General features: G+C 38.0%; 1 protein-coding gene and 1 pseudogene across 1 annotated transcript; one reads left to right on the plus strand and one right to left on the minus strand.

Moving 5' to 3' along the window:
* LOC109837727 lies at nt 629–15,231 on the plus strand (annotated as a pseudogene).
* LOC109837726 lies at nt 15,508–16,584 on the minus strand. Its single transcript, XM_020406070.1, has one exon. The coding sequence runs from the start codon at nt 16,381–16,383 to the stop codon at nt 15,952–15,954; it is 432 nt and encodes a 143-aa protein (XP_020261659.1). The 5' UTR covers nt 16,384–16,584; the 3' UTR covers nt 15,508–15,951.

Consider the following 20,428-nt stretch of genomic DNA (forward strand, 5'->3'; position numbering starts at 1 on the left):
AGGAATTGTGAATTTGAAAGCGAGACGTAGGAGGATAAAAAAGAACTAGGGCCGCCTGTTATTTTTCTCTCTCCATTTCAATGGTTCTTTTTATGGGTTTTTTAAAAGATCTTTTTTGCTAAATAATTAATAAAACCGACCGTTTTGCTAATTATTTAGCAAAAACGATCTCTTTTTGGCCAACGGGTAAAAAAGATGTCGGTTTTGAAAAACTGACTCTTCGAAACATACAGAGCTAGTAGTCCCGTATGTTTAGTGGCCAGTAATTGGCCACTAATTCTAAGCCAGAAAACCCATGTGACTATTAGTCCTATGGGTTTTACCCTTCAAAGGAAATTCAACAATGCCCAGGGAGTGGAGCCACCCACATGAAGACCCTCCACGTACCATCAAGATTTGTCCCCATGTCATCCACGCGTCTCTAACTACACTTCTTCAGCATCATTTACGGGCTCTCTCTCTCTCTCTCTCTCTCTCTCTCTCTCTCTCTCTCCTCTCTCGCTCTCTCTCTCTCTCTCTCTCTCTCTCTCTCTCTCTCTCTCTCTCTCTCTCTCTCTCCATTCTCATTTCACTAAATCCCTGTTCCCCCTTGATGGAGTGCTCTGAGGGAGGAGAGTTTGGTAAAGTAGGAAGCACAAAGGGCAGCAGGTCATCGTGGGATGTCTTCGAGAAGTTAGCGATCGTGGGCGCATCGATTGCCTCGGCTCCTTTCGTCGCGCCTCTTGCTCTCCTCTGTCTCGCTCTCTCCTTCCCCTTCGTGCTCCTTTTCGCTGGATTCACATGCACTAACAGAGCCATGATGCACCTGTTCCCTTTGCCTCCACGGGTACCACATCACGAGAGGCAGTTCGAGGAGGGAACGACTTAAGAGGAAGAGGAAGAAGCTGGAGACCATGGTATTGGAGGTGAAGAGGAGGGGAGGATCAATATTGAAAGGGATTGGAAGAAGTGCGAGGAGCTGATCGAAGGCAAAGAGGAGCCGGTTGAATTTCCTTTGAAGGGTAAAACCCACGGGACCAGTAGTCCCGTGGGTTTTCTGGTTTAAAATTAGTGACCAATTACTAGCCACTAAACATACGGGGGCTACTATATACGGGACTAGTAGCCCCGTATGTTTCGAAGAGTCAGTTTTTCAAAACCGACATCTTTTTGGCCAACAAGTAAAAAAAAAGATCGTTTTTGCTAAATAACTAGCAAAACGGTTGGTTTTGCTAATTATTTAGAAAAAAATATCTTTTTTTAAGAAACCCCTTCTTTTATCTCTCTCTCTCTCTCCATTTTAATGGTTATTTTATAGGATTATTCATTTATTTGTATATAACCCGTTAAATAATTATTTGTATATAACCCGTTAAATAATCATCAATATGCGCAAATGTACCCCTTTCTCACCCGCCGCTCTCTCTCTCTCGCGCTCGCCATGCCCATTTCTTGAATTAAAATCAAAACAATGGCAAATGGTGGCGATCTCATCTCCCTCCTGCTCTCCTCGATGCCCTAGTTTGTTTCCTTTCACCTCGTTATCTAATCTCTCCCCCATCCAATCCGCAATTTCCTTCTTCTCCTCAACAAGAAACTGGGCCCACAAAACCCTCCTCCTCCTCCGCTCCTCTCCTTGCTCCGCCTCCAAACAGAAACCCTCATCATCATCAAGGAAGAAACCCTCATCATCATCATCATCATCGCCGGGTCCTCATGGCGTCCTCAAAGAAAGTTGCTACCATTGTAAGGGCTTCCAATACTCGAGCCAGGGTTTTGGGGTTTTAGGGTTTAGGGTTCAGAGTTCGGGAAATGATGTGTTTATCTGTAGGCCAGGGTTTAGGTTTTTTTTTGAGAGCTGGGGAGTTCAGGAGTGTATGCTTCTTTGCCCCCTGGAAGCGTGAGTGTGGCTGCGTTGTAAAGTTGAAAACTTTTTCTTCTCTCTCTTTAGAATGTGGTTTTTTCAAAGGAAATGGAGTGATTGTTTCCTCCGCTGCAGGCCTGTGCAGATTTTTTGAAGAGCTCAAATTTTAATGGATGGTCTGCTGTAAGACTCTTTATCTTTGTCAATTAGTTCGCTAATAGTGTTGAGTCTATATATTAACTGATTTTTTTTCTCTTTAGTATCAATATACATTATGTAGCTATGTTTCTTTGAGTACAGGATGTTAGTTTCTACCAACTCTTAAAAAATATTGAAATTTTTTGAAAAATGTTGGACTTGTCCTTCACCTAGAGAACCTATGTCTTTAAAATGTCTGACACATAGTTACCTCAACCATAGTTAATAATCTCGTTTGCGTAGTCCTTTCTTATAAGGAAGCAAATTTAATATTAGTTTGTTCATCTATTCTCCAACATTGTTAACTTTGTTTTGCTTTCTCATTGCTATGATACTTGGTGTTATTTGAAGTGTTCCAACTTGTTGGGGCTAGTCCATTTCTTGACCAGTTCTTCTAAAACTTTTGTGAAACTTTATGTGTCAACTTATGGCTAAAGAGAGGATTGTTCTGTGTATGCTTACAAGAGAGTTTAATAGGGACTTGTCTAGTGACCCTAGTAATAACACTTTATCATGCCCTTTTGGAGATCGGCCCAGGAATGTTGGGTGGGAAGGGAGTGATCATAATAGTCAACTAAAGGAAGTGATTTCAAGGGATTTTTTTGCGCCTTTCCTACTGGGTACAAGAGGTTTTTGGTTGTAACTTCTAACACCTCTAATCTTCTTCAAGCCTTATTTCGTAACTAAAAAGATACTTCGAAAGGCATTTGCGATTCTATTTAGCAAACAATAGCTTTCCTGATGCCTTGATCCAGCATCAGCAATTGGTCATCAATGTATCCTTGATAACTAATTGTATCTTGTTATGTTAGAGCCCCATGGTGCTTTTGCAGGTTCAGATACAAGAGTTCCTTATGGGGTAAACCAATCTCCCTTACTTTTCCTTGAAGCTCCTGACAGAGAACCTTTATTTACCAGAGAAATTCCTCAAAAATTCTTTGCCAATCTTCTTTGTTGAAAAAATTATATTTCAAATAAAGTGCCAATCTCATCAGGTAACCACTGTCTATTAGAGGGGCTTAAACTAATGGTAAATGGTTAATAAAGAGTCTCACGATGTCTTCTATTACCTCATACAAGAGTCTCTTATGTGGTAAATTCAAGTTCTACCCGTAAAGTGTGAAGACTTCCTTACTAGAAAAATTCCTCCAGAAGTCTTTTCCAATCTATTTTAGAGAAATAGTTGTATGCCCCAATTAACAACTCCTTTCACAACAATTATCTAATGCCTCTTGAAAGACAATTTAAGTATATGAAAAGTAAATAGCTAAATGAGAATTTTATGGCATATTCCCAAGATTTCCATCCCAACCAAACAGCCGCAAATGAAAATCATTATGGTTAATGCTTGTCTTCTAATTATTCAATTTAGTCACTAGGTAAGTTGAGGCTTCTTAGTCATCCATTGAACAGATCAAAGTCCAATGGATTTCTTAATAACCATAAATGGTGCAGCACATGGTGTTGGGCTGTATTTCTTTGTTATACTTGAGATCACAACATGCTTCCTTCAGTTGTTAGATTTGCGTTCTGATGTTATTTCCCTATAACATCTTCTTTAAATGATAATTTTCCCAACATTCATGTTTTGAGAATAGAGATGCAAATATACAAGTGTCTAAGGGGTAAAACAAATACAATGCACCCAGTGATCGGCCACCTCATAGGTGAAATTTTCTGTGTAGGATTTGGGTGTAAATAAACAACTTTGTTTCCCTTACAGGAGACAATGCTCAGTTGCAAGATGTTTAGATTTGTTGAATGCTACTATTTGCCTCGGTTACTAAATTTGGATGATAACTTATGACAGAAGGTGTTTGGTTCTTTGCTGGATTATGGCTATTCATAGTGTTTTTGGCACGAATTTGCATTATAACCTGTGGGAATTTGAATTTCAGTGATGTCTCCATTCTGATTGTTTGGGAATAATTCTTGTCTAGACTGAGCCAAGACGACAGATTCCCGTAGATCACTGATAGACTCGTAGACAGCTAATCTAGATGGTTTTGGTTTGATTGATGGATTTTTTTGGTTGGCATTGGATGGACATGTAGTGGAAAAGTACCAATTAAAATATTCATAATTTTCTTAAGAGGAGATGTTTTCTAAAATGCCATATAACCTCACATATATATCCACACAAAAAAAAAAAAAAGAAAAAGAAAAGAAGGAAACTAAGAAGATAGGATAGGTTGGGAAAATATCGCTTTTATTTTTTTCTTCCTTTTCGGTGCCCTGTTTTACCTTTCAGGATCAGTATCAAATTCTTAGTTAGTAATTGCATGTGCAAGAGTATCACCATGATATCTGGTTGTAAATCTGGCTCATGCCTTGAGAAGGGAGGAGGGAGGGAAGGAGGGGGAGGGAGAGAGGATGATGCAGGATGGTTTATGAGATTTGAATGGATTCAGTTTGTAAAGTTTGTTAGGATTTTGTTCTATCCTATTAGAGTTAGGATAATGCAGTTGGTATATGGTTTAGATAATTAGTTAGTTTTCTTTTGTATTTCTTTAGATCTGATGTTGTTAGGAACTTATTCATTTTTATTAGATTATGGTTTGTTGGTTTCTTTATAAATAACCTATATCCTCTCTTTTGGAGGGAAACAATAATTAATAAAATTTGATTATGAGAAATCTCTTTTGAGTGCATGTGAAGCGCTAGGCATGTGAGTTGCTTTTGGGTGTGTGAGCCCTCGGGCGTGAGGCCCTCCTCTGTCTGTAATTTTATTATCCTTATTCTTTTGTTTATCCCAAATCATCCACTGTTCATTCCTACTCACTTTCCTGCAGCTGTCAAACAGCCCCCAATTTCCATGTGTTAGTGACTTCATCATCAAACAAGCAGCTTACACCTCCTTGTTTTCTCTTTTACTGTAGCAGCAACGACGCTGCCATGCAACACCAACACAAAGTCACCTTAGCCTAATCAAAATCATCACCATAATCTCCTTTTTACAGGAAACGGCCTCTGCCTTTTGCAAAGGACAACACATTCTTCATTGTTCAGCATTCACAAGTTGCGATAGTCTGTTTCAACCATATTCTTCCTCTCCGACCCTGAACAATCAATACGGAGTCTTTTAGGATTTGAGTCCTCTCAGTCTGATCCACATCATTTTGTACCAGAGCAATTTGATTACACTGGGATTTTACTTAAGAAAATCTTGCTTAAAATGAATAAGATAAACAAAAGATTAGATAGATTGATTGAAGAGAATTATTAATGAGAGATGTCCTGAGCTAGGACCAGAGTCAGAATTAGAATTAGAGCTAAAAGTTGAAGCGATCAAGTGATAGAGCCCAAGCCCGTGCTTGAGCCGAAATTGAAGCCTGAACTTGAGCCTGAACTAGAAATAGAGCAAGAGACAGATCACGAGCAAAAGTTAGGGTTTTAACCTGAGCCTGAGGCTGAAATCTTGACGCATAATCAGATCAATGCTCACTTCAATTTACTTCAACTTCACTTTGTTATCCTAGATGCTTTTCCACTAACCCAACATCAAGTTTTGCAAATATTGTTGAAGACCCTACAGTTTGTGCAACAATGTCACTTACTGATTAAAGGAAATTATATACTCCCATTATAAAACTGGAGGTCATGTTTTCTCCAGCAATGGGAGATTTGATGTAAGACAGCCTATGAGATTTAAATGGATTCAATTTGAGAGTTAGTTAGGATTTTGTTCTATCCTATTAGAGTTAGGATAATGCAGTTGGTATATGATTTAGATAATTGGTTAGTTTTCTCTTCTGTTTCTTTAGATTTGATTTGTTGTTAGGAATTTATTTATTTCTATCACATTACGGCTTGTTAGTTTCTTTATAAATAACCTGTATCCCATCTTTCATAGGCAGAAAATGATTAATGAAATTTGATTATGTGAAATCTCTTTGAGTGCAAGTGCTAGGCATGTCAGTTGCCTTTGGGTGTGCCCTTGGGTGTGAAGCTCTCCTCTATCTGTAATTTATTATCCTATTCTTATGTTTATCGCAAATCATCCATTGCTCATTCCTACTCAGTTTCCTGAAGTCATTAAACAACCCCCAATTTCGATGTGTTAGTGATTTTATCATCAAACAAGCAGCTTTCCCCTCCCTGTTCTCTTTTCCTGCAGCAGCAGCGAAACTGCCATGCAACAACACCTACACAAAGTCACCTTAGCTTAATCAAAATCATCACCCTAATCTCCTATCTACAGCGAACATGGGGGTGAGCATGCTTACTTTTGCCCAATATCAAAAGACATGGTGTATGCTCATGCTGGCATCTTGATGTTTCTGAGCATTTACCACTTTCAAACATAAATAAAATTCCAGTTAATTTTGCTTGTTTTACTGTGATTTATAGTGTTTTTCCATAAGGGCTAACCTGATGACTGAACTTCCTTTGTTACTTAGAACTCCTGTTACTGTTGGGCAGGTAAATGATGAAGAAATTGAAGCCATCATTTCTGCCGCTGCATACGCACTTGCCAAGATACATATGCATCTTGTAATTAGTGGGTAGAGATCCTGATTTCTATCTTTACATTTGTTTTTAGTCGTTTGTAGAAGTATCTAGTCAGGACATAATACTTTGATTCAAACATTTTCTTTGACTCTTTTAACTTTTTTTTTTGTATCAGTTCATGACAAAAATACTTTCTTTTGTAACTTATTATGTTACTGAACTAATTAAAATTTTATTATATCTCTCTCATGTTTTCAGGTTTTGTTATACTGCCAGGGGAGGCTTTTGTTGTTCTGAAGAAGACATTTTGGAGTTCCGCACAGGCAGTATAGTTTAACTTCTATTGTTGCAACAGAAAATAAGTTTGGTTTGTGCATAATTCTATTATCTTATGACATTTAGATGTACCTTGTTACTGCAATTTCTTTGTTATGGCAAGTGGGCAGCTGAGGACTTACGGTTACCAAGGTTTTAAATATCGGTTATCGGGGATTTATCGGACGGCCAAAATCCTTATCGGATAGCGGAAATCGGGGATATATCGGGGATAAGTAGTATTTATCGGAGTGATATACTGGATGATGTGTATATATAATATAACAATTAAAAAATATAATCTAATCATGTTTAATGAAATATAAACATACCAAAATGTAAATCATCATGTTTAGAATCACTAACAAATTGTAGAAAGCGAAACTTGCATCATAGCCTTGAAAAAATATAATGTTAGTCAAAATGGACCGATAATCCCGATAATCCCGATAAAAAAGTCTTACTTATCGGCCGATAAGTGCCGATAACGCCGATAAATCGCCGATAAACCTACAAAAACGATAACCGATTCAAAATCCAATTTATCCTAGCGGAGAGCTCCTAAATCCGATAACTCGGCCGATAATATCGATTATCGGCCGATATTTAAAACAGTGACGGTTACACAACATTAAGCATATAGATCGTTAGTTTTGTAGGTTGTAGTTAAGGATCATAAGAACTCAACACAGGGATTTGATATACTAAATATTATCAAATATTTGTGTGTTTTTGTTTGTTGGAATAAATTAGCAACTGAAGATAGAGTTAAATGACAGTAGTAGATATACATTTATATTGCAGTTATGAGTTTGACACCAAGACATCTAGAAGAAAGCTCAATATATAGGTATTAACAAATTTAGATAAGAGTTTTAAAAATTCCGTACATGTTTAGGCTTTGTAAATATAGGCTAGACAGTTTCACTTTGAAAGGTGATACAATAATTTTGTTTTTTGGTTTTCTTTGCAAAACTTTTTTCAATACTCATTCCTTGCAGCATAAGTTTTCTCCACGAACATAGTTTGGAGATTGCTCATGTTAGCTACACTGTATGTTTCACTTTAAATTTAGAGAAATATGTTGTATAAGAATGGAGTTTGGATTAATTCGTATGTTTCAACTAGCTTAATTTATTATCCTCCATTTGTTCTTTCTGACCACGTACAGTCCTATCAATGAATCCAACTGAGCCACATCATCTTCTCAGTTGTTGTATACCTTGAGTCAAGCCGTTGTGTTGTGTAAATAGAATATGCTCAGCCTTATGCAGTGTATTAAATATCGGCCGATATATCGGCTTTGATACCCTTCCGATACGATATTTATGAAAAAAATATCGTTTTCTGATTTCTACCATTTTTTTTGGATATATCGGAAATATCAGCTGATATTTCATTGAGGAAATATTGGCCGATATTGGTTAATATCCAAATGAAAAAGGTTATTGAGTTTAGGTTTGGTTTTGGTTCCACCAGACCCGAAAATTTAATAAATTCCCAAACCCAAATACCCTAAATCCCTAGTCAATCTCATATTTCTCCTCCCTCTTTGTTTGACACTATTGCTCAAAAACGCTAGGGAATCTCAGGTACGAATCTCTCTCCTCTCTCTCCACACTCTCTCTTCTCCAATTCTCCTCTCTCTCAGCTCCTTAGAACCCTTTGCCTCTCTTCCTCCTCTCCTCTCTCTCTCTCAACTCTCTCTCTCTTTTCCAATTCTCCTCTCTCTCAGCTCCTCCTCAGAACCCTCTGTCTCTCTTCCTCCTCTCTCCTCTCTCTCAACTTCTCTCTCCCTTCTCTCTCTGTCTTCCTCTCTCTCTCCTCTGTTCATGTCCTCTCTCTCTCTTAGACCTCTACTTGTATCTAATGTCTCTAAACGTCATATATCATTATTCATGACACAATTTCTTAAGTTTAGAACACATTAAATATGTTTTGATTATATATTACAATATTATGTTACATATGGACATCATCTGATATGACACCCGATATTTTTAACATTTCCCTGATATATCCCTAATCTCCGCAATCTGATATGAATTTTTGCCATCCAATATTTTTGATATTTAATACATTGGCCTTATGATGTTTTCTTACTTCCACATATGTACATAGTAATATAGAGTTTGATTGAGAGAATTTTTTGTGGGATGAATGCCGCATGTTCACTTCTAGGTGTTTATACAAAATTATAAATTTTAGTGTTATAGGGAATGCGTAGGGTAGTACATGCCGAAAATGATATTCAGATAATGATATATGCACAATGTAGAAATATATATCTTAAATCTTAATTTCATACAGTAGCACAGTCTTTTGCTAAATGCTTTTTATTTGGCTAGTTAGAGTAGAGTTACATATAGTTCTATCATAGCAAAGCTATAATCTTCCATCTTCTAGAATCTAACTCAAAAAGTTTGGAGGACCATTATTTGGATGATGAGCTAAACAGTTTGAAAAGAAGGGTTTATTTCTAGATTTATGAAAAAGCCTCTACCTAGTATTGATTCCTTCCTCATCGTTGGTAACCTAGAGCATTCAGTCTTAGATATCAGACGATGGTACACTTAAAACAATTTCTCCATGAATCCTCCTGCTCCAAAACTGATCTATTTTGATAGAAACTGCTTAACATGACGATGTCTAGGATTGCTGTGCAAGAAGGGTATGCAACCTCATCCACACATAAGGTGGATGGTAGCAGAATCCACAAGGAAATCACAAAATGGTAACTAAGTTAGAACATACCATCAACTAAGTTCATCTTGTAAATACTAAATATTATAATATAATAATTATGTGATTGCGTAAAACCATCAAATAAATTTCACTTGTACAACATTTGCAATAAGCAAGAAACTAACTTTTTTGATTTTTCCCCTTCATGTATTAGTGAGCTCCAAAATACCTGTTATCAGAGGAATCATGGATATCTATTCTTTCTGTTTTGTATTATTTTTGGAAGTTTACAACTAAAGCTTATTGAATCATGCAGATGATGAAGCAGTCGATGGCTTGCCTACTGAAGGTGTGGAAATAACTTGCTTTAATCTGGTGAGATTATTCTACAATCTTTTCATTGATGTTCTTCACCACAGAGTCCATAATTTCCTCCAGTCTTCTATATTATGTCTTGGATTATTATGTCACAGAGTGCCATTCTAAGATTAGCACTGGGGAGTTCTGTTAGGCTTCACGGGTAAATAAGATGCATCATGTGGTGCAGATATAAAATCAAAGTTTTAAATGAAATTAACACCAGTTAATAATGTTTATGTTGATAATGATACTACATTCAGAATCACAGTGTTCCCTCCCTGGTTAAGTCAACAGCACAACTTGGCGTTTCTAGCCTTAAATGTAGATGTAAATAAAGCAGCTGTGCTCTTCCATCAGATATACCAGTCCTTAGATCACAGATATAGATCCTAAAGTTCTGTCTGTCATGCCTTGACAAGGATTAGTTGATAGCTATTTATTATTTTGCTCAAACACAAGAAACTTCTACTCGATCTTATTTAATAATTTTTTTAGTTTCTTTTGTGCATCTTGTTGGTCTAATTTATTGCCTTGGTGAAATGCCATTTAAGGCACTCAGGTTGCAGATAGTGCCTATTGGAGATGTAAAATTATATTATAGCAAGCTATTAGGTCATTTTAGAGGTGATACAAGGAGCTATTAGCTATATCTAGAATTTCTTTACTGATTTGGCAAATGGTGTTTAACGTGGATTCCTATATTGATACCGAAAATGAAATTGACTACTTATCTACCTGCGTGAGGTCCGAGAAAGCTTCATAGTTATATACATCTTAATCTTTTCATTTGAAGGCCAAACAAGTACAGGATCATAAAAAGTTCAGCTGATTGGGGATTATATGGAACAAAATATTTCAATTTTATACCTGTGCATATGATAATTTGATTATGAGCATTTTGTGTTCTTGAATACCAGTTGAGCTTGCCTGAGAGGACTACCAAAGGAATTAGGAAAAGGCTTACAAACTATGATGACTGAACGGGTAGGACTAATTTTTAATATCCAAAAAGTGGTTCTAAACAATGCAAGAAATTATAAGTCTCATCAGTACTAGCACAATGTGCATATAAATATGAACTGGCTTTGATGATGTCATCTGGAAAAAACTGAAGGACATTTTGCATCTGATCGGTTTGCGATGGAACCACATGATTAGTTATGTTCTCTAAGAATCATGGGTATCTCCATTCTTAGCCTCCAACTTCACCCTCACAGGCTCAGACATATGCCAGAAAAAGAAGAAGAAAAATAAAACCAAATGTAGATGTTATGGATTATCCTAAAGTATATGCACAATTGATTGCTTTTCTTTGTTTTCTGCTGCTTCTTTTTGATTAATTCATCTTTCTTATTTAAGAATACGTTTTGTTCCTAAATTTGGCATCTCATGGCGGATAACTGTCATCACTAAGAGGCTGAATTAAGCATCTTATTGTGGAAAATGTAATAGATACAATGCTCTACTTTAAGCTGTAACAAGTAAGAGGCTAGAATTGCTAGATTAAACATCTCATTGTGGAATATTTAATCTATACTTGGGCTTAACTTTATTATGAGATACTAAGGAAGTTGTGATTTTATGTTAGCCTTGTTTGTTAATTGCTTTTTTGAAGCATTTGATTTTCAGGATGGAGCACATATGTATGATTTATACACCATCTGATCCGCTGCTTTTTGTTGCTGTTAAGGTATATCTTTCTTCATGCAGAAATGGCATCATTTCCGGATTGATTTTCTTGTGGTCCCTTTTGATAGAATAACATGCCAGCATCTTGTATAGAGCAATATGCTAATATCTAATTTTCCGTTTACGGCAGGATATTAAACTAAACAATCATTTTTCTTCTTGTGCAGGACAAATATGGCCGATTGCTGATTGCAGATGATGTATATTTATCTGTTTTATGTTAACGTGGCCTTACCTAATTCACATTGACTTTCATTGTTAACTCTCATACCCATTTGTGACGCATACTTTCTCTATGAAATGATATCTTTTTTCTAGCATAAATCATTATGGAACCCCTTTGTCAGGCCTGCAGGACATCTGAGGACTGTTTCATTAACTTCTCTAGGCGGAAAAGATATAGACGTGTCATGAGTTTGTGTACTTATTCATTTGAGCGTCTTTGCACTTATTCATCTGTAACATGCACTTTCAGCCAAAAAATACGTATGCATACTGATGTTCTCTTCTAGGACATTGTTATCTGCTATAATAAAACCTGGTATGAAACCCTTGAAATGTTTATATATTCTTAGACAGAAAATTGATGAAGTTGCATAATCTACTCCAATTCAGTTGGATAATTAGAGTACAAAACATGTCTGAGGTAGAAGCTAGTTGCAAGACTGACAATCCAGTTAGCTGCCTTATCTTATTTAATTATATGTGATGCCCTCCACATGACCATTATTGCTGGAAGGCTCATCATGTCCTTACAATTAGTCAAACTACTAATTTATAAAGAAGGATTATTTGTTGTGAGTCGTAGCAGCAACTAGACAACTAGCAGGGAGTCTCCATCTATCCAAACACTCTGTCGGGAGAAACTCAGTTGAGCTTCCTTGACCACCATCAAAATTTATCTTCATATCACTATTATGTGAACTTGCCATGGGATTAGAGTGAGTTAGGCAATGAGATCTTCTCTGTAAATGCATTAATCCATTTGCTCCTGTATGTAGATTTGTCCACAATGGCATTTGTAAAAACACTTGTAGAATTCTCCATTTTATTTCAGAGCATCCCAATAGTAATAAATTAAAAGTTTTGTGCAGATGCTCCCCTTGTACTATGGTGGTTTAGCTACTTAGCATCCGTGTTGTATTTTATTAGCACATTCACTTTGCCCCATGATGCTGTATTTTTTAGATTTTAAACTTGTGCTGAATCATGTCATGGTCAGAGTTATAGAATTATAATAAAGAACATCCCCGCATGAATGTTAAAGACTTAATGGGAAAAGGCACCGTCATTGTTTTATGATCTAATGTACTAAACCTTGAACTGGGATGGTAAGTAGCTACACCTTTAACATTGCAACTGCATGGTGTCATCGTCATAGTCTGATGATCTAATGTGCAACATGTCAAGAAACCTAATATTTGAAATCCTGGGTACTAGACGTTCATTTTGAACTGTCACGCAATTTAACAGCAGTAAATTGTTTTATAGTATCTTTTGCTGTTGTAAAATGGACTTCCTGATTGCTAAATAATCGAAGTGAACACAAATTTTCCTGATAGTGATGTAAATGTCATCTGAGATCATGTAAACACCTTTAAAACATTATTGCAACTTGTGGCTTTCACGACAAATATCACCGTAAATATGCCCTCATTTTAAATTAATTCCTGGATGTTAGTTTTTCTTTTCTTGTGATGCTTGCTTTATCATCTGCTTCTATGAATGCTGTAAAATTGACTAATATTTTTACCTCTTTCAGCTTATTTTGATGCCTGAAACCATTTTGCTCTCACAAATTAATATTCTTGTCAAATGTTGTTAACTATCATCTAGTTTCATTGCAGGTCTAGGTATGCTTTTGATGCTTCTAAGCCATATCCTTCTGCCTGTAATTTATGGAACCTCAGTAAATTCGCTTCATTATGACTATGTGCTGACTTATCATTGAAGAACTTGCTCAGCACATTTATGAGCGTTCAACATAAACATGTTCTTATATTTAACCCTAGATGTATGGAAACAAGATCTCTTGGAGGACCCTGCTATTGTTGTTGCTATAGATGAGGAAAGGGAATTCAATGCTTTGGTGTTATGTTGCTTCTCTCTCGACCACTGTGCTTAATACAAATTCTTTAGTTTTCTCTCAATCATTTGCTACTCTCAAGCACCTGCTCAAAGAGTTTGGGGCTTTGGGGGGAAAATTGATACTGTACACACACTTAATGTTTATATGAATACAAAGTATTTCTGTTTCCTGGAGAAATGATACTTCCTTTAACAATCCCTTAGCACAATGTTGAGAAATTTTTGTTGTTAGTACACTTCTAGGGATCTCAGCACATATAATCAAAGATTCTAAAGGCTTGAAATTGATCAAGTACTTCAGGCCTTGGATGCTGATGTCAGAAATTATGAGGAATATGTCTTCACTTGGAAGGACTCATCCTATGTTGTTTTGATCCTTTTAATTTGAATTCATCTTCTTTATGGGTAAAAGTGACTGAAGCATCCCCTACTGATTTTTTCTAGGTGGAGGAATCTGTTCTTCTCGAATCATTGTCGGGCGAGAGATGACATTGCCAAAGTCTGAAGCTATCCCTTGTTTCAGAAGAATCTGTAAAAGATGTAATTTCTGAAGCTAAGCCTTGTCCAAAACTGTGTAATTTTTGCCTCATTGTGCTCTATGAAATTGCGGTGTATCCCTTTTCTCTCTTTTTGTGGCCACACTAAGGCATTATGATCTCTCTTATAGTCCTTGCAATTAGGCACGGGTTTCATTATATATTGTGTATATTTCAATATTCATGGCTGCAGCTAGGAATCCATATTCACGCGTAAAAGAAGGGTGTTAATTGTTTAGCCATCATTATTTTCCATTTTTCATTATTTTTCCCATTTTTTGAATTGCACCTTCCCTTCTAATAATATCTTTCTTCCGTAGTGTGTTTCTATCAATCTTTTGTACTAAACTGTAGCATGCATGTACTTCCAGGCGAAGCGGATAGTGAATCAATGAGGCTAAATTGTCTCTCGTATTTTCCAAATGGGTAATAAACCAATGGATTTGGCTCCTAATGAATACTTTACAGCTTTTATCCCATGCCCGTGAGAGTAAAAACTTTAGTTGTCAGATAGTCGAGGCCATCTGATCGGTGACTCCATGAACAGTTTCTTTGTTTGTAGATTACCTTCGTGATCTCTATTATGTATAATAGTTTGATGCAATATCCTTATCGAGCTATTATTCTTGAATTTGTCTAATTATCCTGTTACTGAACAGGAGCTTGCCATGTGAAAAGAGGTGCTTCCCGTTGTAGGTTGCTGTAGGTTGCTCAAGAAACAGAAGATGTGGATGTAATGAAGACAGCGAGCGTCGAATCCTTCCCATATTGTAGGAAATCAGAGTAAGTTCTACTGAATATACCTCGGTGCAAACTTTTGCTTGAAAGGATTAATTATATCACATTTCATTACAAATTTGCTTTCATTATCAGGACAACAAAATGCACGCAAGTGGTCACTGGAAACAGACAGGATTTCTACTTTACAGAATTTAGGCCCTCTTCAGACTAGCGTGTAAACTCTGCAGACTTAATATACCAAAAAGAATGATCGACTTGATGCTTCTATGCATCAACATTAAATTTATTTCGGTTTAAGAATGGCATAATACCCATATTAATTAACCTTGCCAACCATGTTTGCTGATAATTAGAATGCTCTCGTTTCTGAAATTAATTATTTCAAGTTGCAACTACGGCTGGTTACTATTTTTTTAATTAAAAAAAAAAATCTTAGTATTGCTTATTATTCATATCATGCTTGTTTAGGGGCCTCTTATGGTCATCAGGCTATGCTTGGTAAAGAGTAAGACACTCAGGGGGCAGCAGTATGACACGGGTAATGTCTCTTTGGCTTAAAGCAACTGGGTTAATTATTACTGTCATTGTGATTGATCAGCATTTAATAATTAATGATATTTTATTCTTGCTTGCACTTGTATGACTACAATAATGAAGTGTATACTAGGAATCCGGTTCTCATATTGTAAACCCTCTTTAAAGGCTGTCGTCATCATGATATCGTTTCCTTGAAAGCTGACCTTTTTGAAGGCTGTGATGATTGATGAGCAGTATTTGTGCTTTACTGCTTATACCTCATAGCTAAGAACCAATTACACAGGTTGGGTCCATTACAAGCCCATCTATTTGTGTTTTGTTGATTATTCCTCATACCGAAGGATCAACTACACTTAAATCCTCGAGTGCAACTCAAATTATTTAGGGATATATACCAATCTTTGGATTATTCAGAGAGAGAGAGAGAGAGAGATGAGAGATGAGAGAGAGAGAGCCAAGCGGCCTTTTTTTTTTGGTGGGGTGGGGATGTTGTTGAAGCACAAAGCTCTAGAAGAGACATTGAGCTATCACCTCCACCTCCTTCGCCTGCGACTTTCTGAAGGATAAAGAAAAGGGTGATGAGTAACGAGCGGATGTAGTCTTGCGTGGTGACATTGAGCTCACTTCCTTGACTTCCTTGCTCTTGGAAGACTGCATCATAACTCTTCGATGTGGTGACGATGAGCTCACTTCCTTCACTTCCCTTCGCTTGAGAGACTGTTTCGGGAAACAACCCTGAGACACTGGAGGAGCTTGGCGTGGAAGAGCCAGCGGGCTCTGTTTTCTCACGCAAGGAGGAGGGCTGAGTTGTGGCAAGGTCTTTTGCTGAGCAGCATTATAAAAAAGCTTTGGGATGCCTGGCTCAATTTCCCATTTGAATGGAACGGATCCTGGCCTCTTGAAGGATTCATCTCCCAATGCATTTTTGTTGATGTCCATCAGGGGGCTTGGTCACCGTGATGTGCGAGGAGGGGGAGCTATTTAAGGGCGTAGGATGTTGAAAAGTGGAAAAGAGCAGGTGGCTCTGGACGACTGTTTCTAGTTTGTTAATTGACGTTGATATGTTTGCGACACTGCACATGCAGCAATTAGCGCCGAGGAGGCTGGTAGGGTTTTTCGTGATCAATTTGGCTCCGTGGGCCCGGATTTATTGTCTCAGGTCAAGGAATAAAAAAAAAGAAAGAACTTTATGTAGCTCTTACCTTGAGCTGCGTCATGAAGTTTTTTTTAGTGTTATCTGGGTTTATGGACTGCGTCATAGGAGGGGGGAAAGTTCTTAGGGAAATTTGGATCCTTTGACCCGTGTATGATGTAGAGACTGTGTTATCCGACTCTCTCACACAAAAAGCAAGAAGCGTCTCGCCAACACAGATTTAAGAGCTCCTCGGAAGTCCGAGCAAGAAGCGTCTTGCCAATCTGTAAGGGTGGTTACATTCGCAGCACGACGTATACATGATGCGCGCCAAATTGCTGATAGTTTTTGGAATGCGCTTATATAACAAAGCTTGATAACAAGTAAAGAATCTCCCAAGTAGGACAGTTACAAATTAAGCCGTCCCCGCTCTCTCTTGCTGTATTGACACCTTGTCACAGCCCCTGAAACTCTTCCATCGATCAACACATTTTTCCGCATACACAAATCATAACCCGCTGCGCTAACTGCCCCGTCAAAGAGACGTATAAGAAAGCCACAACCCTCTCCGTTAATGGTGACATCTTTCTCTCAAGCCCTACTTGTAGATACGTATAAATCAAGTTTGATTGAATGATGTACGTTATGGTGCCTCTCTTTTGTTTTTCTTCATGTCCTTTTTTAATTTTTTTGGGGAATTCTTATATTTGTTGATAATAGTGTATTGTAGTGGGTTTTAGTCCCACATTGCTTGTGAGAACACACCTCACCCTCCTCTACTTGTATAAATATATGTGCACACTCAATATTCAACTAAAAAGGGAAATTTACCCAAGATTCTCTCACTCACTCTCTCTTACTTTAACATGGTATCAGAGCTAGGGCTATTTCCCTTCCAATAAAAATTTTTAACGCTTCTGCGTTCTTTTGCTGTTATGGCCGTTTTAATCCATCTCGACGTCTTAACGTCTCAACATTGCTGTTATGGCTCCTTTAGAGAAGATTCCCAAACCACCTTTGCCCCTCAATGATCAAAGTGACTCGGCATGGTAGTCCACCATTGTCACCAATGCCTTGTGTGGCGCTGATTTGCTTGATCATCTCACCAGTACGGGACCAGTTCCACCGTTCATCAGTACTGTTGTTTCATCCAGTACTATTGCCTCTGGCAGTGGTGATGTTGATCTTTAGACTACTCGTGCTCTCTATGTCAAGGAGAGTTCAGACTGGCAATTGTAAGAATTTCGTGTCATGGATTATCTCACTTGCTGTTGGCTCTGGTTTCACTGTCGAGATTGGCTCGCTTCCCTCTGCTCGGGCCATGTGGACTCGTCTCACTGAGCATTTCACTGAGTGCTCGGGTGCACGGGAGACATATCTTCTGCAACGCATTGCACTACAACGCAAAGGTAGTTCATCTCTGCAGTCCCATTTTGGACAAATACAAGATTTTTGGACAGAATTACGCTCCATGCTTCCTGAACGTAATTCCACATATGAAGACTGGCTAGCCTGGTACGAACGGCATGAGGTGCATCAACTGAATATTCAATTATGGCTGATCAACTACTTCATCAGCCTCAATTTCCAACTTTGGCCTCAGTTATGAGATCTCTCACTGCTTATGAGACTCGGCAGAAGAGAGCACGACTCAATTTGTCAACATACACTCCTACCTCTTCACTCGAGACTGTTATATCTGTACCTGTCACTACTCCTGTTATGAATCATACTTCTCCACATGCTCGCTCTTCACAGGCTCGATCTAAGCTCTTTTGTAAATATTACAAGAAGGAAGGACACACATTGAGACATGCTTCAAGCTTAATCCTTGAGTTACGTTCCTCAGGTACTGGTCGTGGTCGGCGACCCTTTCAGTCTCAACCCTCTCGTAGAGGATTGCTGGCCAATGCTATACCTTCTACTACTTCAGACTCTACTATTCAAGCTATTGAAAGTCTTCGCCGTCAACTTGATGCTTTTTAGCATATCACCTCTACATCCGCTGCACAACTCTCTGGTATGTATTTTGCTGATTCTTCAGCTAATCCTTCGGTCTCTGGTATGAATGATCTCTGGATTTTTAACTTTGGTTGTTCCTTTTATAAGACTTGTAATGCCTTACTTTTATCCTCTGTCTTTACTTCATCCTCTCTTCCGCCTATCTACACAGATGCTGGACAACCATTGTCCATTACTCAGTATGGTTCTGTTACCCCACAATATGATCCATTTGGTCATCTAACACTTGGTCCCGTCTATGTGGCTCATCAGCTATGCTTGAATTTAATTTCTATTAGCTCTTTATGTATGGTTGGTCTGTTTGTCTTATTTTCGTCTGATACTTGTATTGTGCAGGATCCACAGAAGGGCAAGAAGGTTAGGGTGGGTCGTAGGAGGCACAAGCTGTATTTTTTGGAATATCTTTACCTTCCAGAGTTCATACGTCCACGTTCTCTTGTTGGTTCCGTTCGTTCGTCAAAACCCTCTACCTCGCTTCCTGTCAATTTATGGTATAGACCACTTGGTCATGTGTCTAATAAAAGGCTGCAGAGTCTTATTCAGTCTGGAGTACTTGGCCCTGTATCTTCTAGTTCTAGTATTGAGTCATGTACTGGTTGCAAATTGGTAAAATTAACTACTGTACCATTTAAAATGAGTACATCCGTATTCACTTCCTTATTTGATTTAGTACATTCTGATATTTGGGGGCCAGCTCCTTTGCCTTCTTCATCTGACTACTTATATTATATTAGTTTTATCGATGATTTCTCTTGTTTTATATGGGTTTACCTACTTAAGAATCGCTCTGACGTACTTACTGCTTATCAAGCCTTCACTGCTATGATTTTCACCCAATGACAATCTCGTATTAAAGTTTTTTATTCTAATTGTGCCAAAGAGTACTTATCCTCTATCATGCGCTCTATCATGTCCTCTTATGGGACTATCTTTCAACAGTCATGTCCCTACGCTCATGAGCAAAATGGTGTTGCTGAACGTAAACATCGTCATATCCTCGATACTGCTCGATCCATGCTCATTTCTTACTCCGTTTCTCGTCGTTTCTGGGCTGAGGCCATTCTCACCACGACTCATGCCATTAATATCACTCCATCTAGCTCTCTTTCTGGTGCTACTCGTTATAGTCGTGTTTATACTCATCCTCCCCGTTATGATCTAGTCCACGTTTTTGGTTGTCAATGTTTTATTCTCTGTCATCTCACGAACGTGATAAATTATCTCCTAGAGCTGTTTCTTGTATTTATTTAGGAATTAGTTTAGAACATCGAGGTTATCGTTGTTATGATCCTGCAACTCGTCGAGTTTATATATCTCGTCATGTTCAGTTCAAAGAGGATTCTCCATATTATTCTGCTTCTGATGACTTTAATGTTCTCCACTCTACTGATCATGTTTCCCCGTCAACTGCATCACCCACTTCTTCACCTCAGTTTTCCTTTCATCTTAGTTTTCCTTTCGAGATCTCCCTGACATCTCTCCCTCTCTCTCCCTCTCCTTCTGTTGACTCTTCCTCACCCTAGCCTTCTCTTACACCATCTAATCCCTATCTCGTGGACACAACTCTCACTCCAGAAAATACTATTGATCTCCACGCACCTGCACCAGCATCTCTCCCGCCTAAAGTTCCTCTTGCTATTCGTCGAGGCAAATGCTCACATGTCATGCCTGTCTGGTATGCTTCGGTTACTTCCTATTCACCTATCTTTCATAACTTTCTTGTTACCATTCATACTACTGTTGAGCCAAAGTCCTTTCAAGAGGTAGTTCAAATTCCAGAGTGGCGATAGACTATGGCTAAGGAATTTCAAGCCTTTTAGCAAACTCATA

This window comes from Asparagus officinalis, chromosome 4 (assembly GCF_001876935.1).
Source record: "Asparagus officinalis chromosome 4, Aspof.V1, whole genome shotgun sequence".
NCBI classification, from domain to species: domain Eukaryota; kingdom Viridiplantae; phylum Streptophyta; class Magnoliopsida; order Asparagales; family Asparagaceae; genus Asparagus; species Asparagus officinalis.

Excerpts from the sequence above, each read along its gene's own strand:
- LOC109837726 (XM_020406070.1), bottom strand. The coding sequence starts at position 16,383 with ATGGACATCAACAAAAATGCATTGGGAGATGAATCCTTCAAGAGGCCA.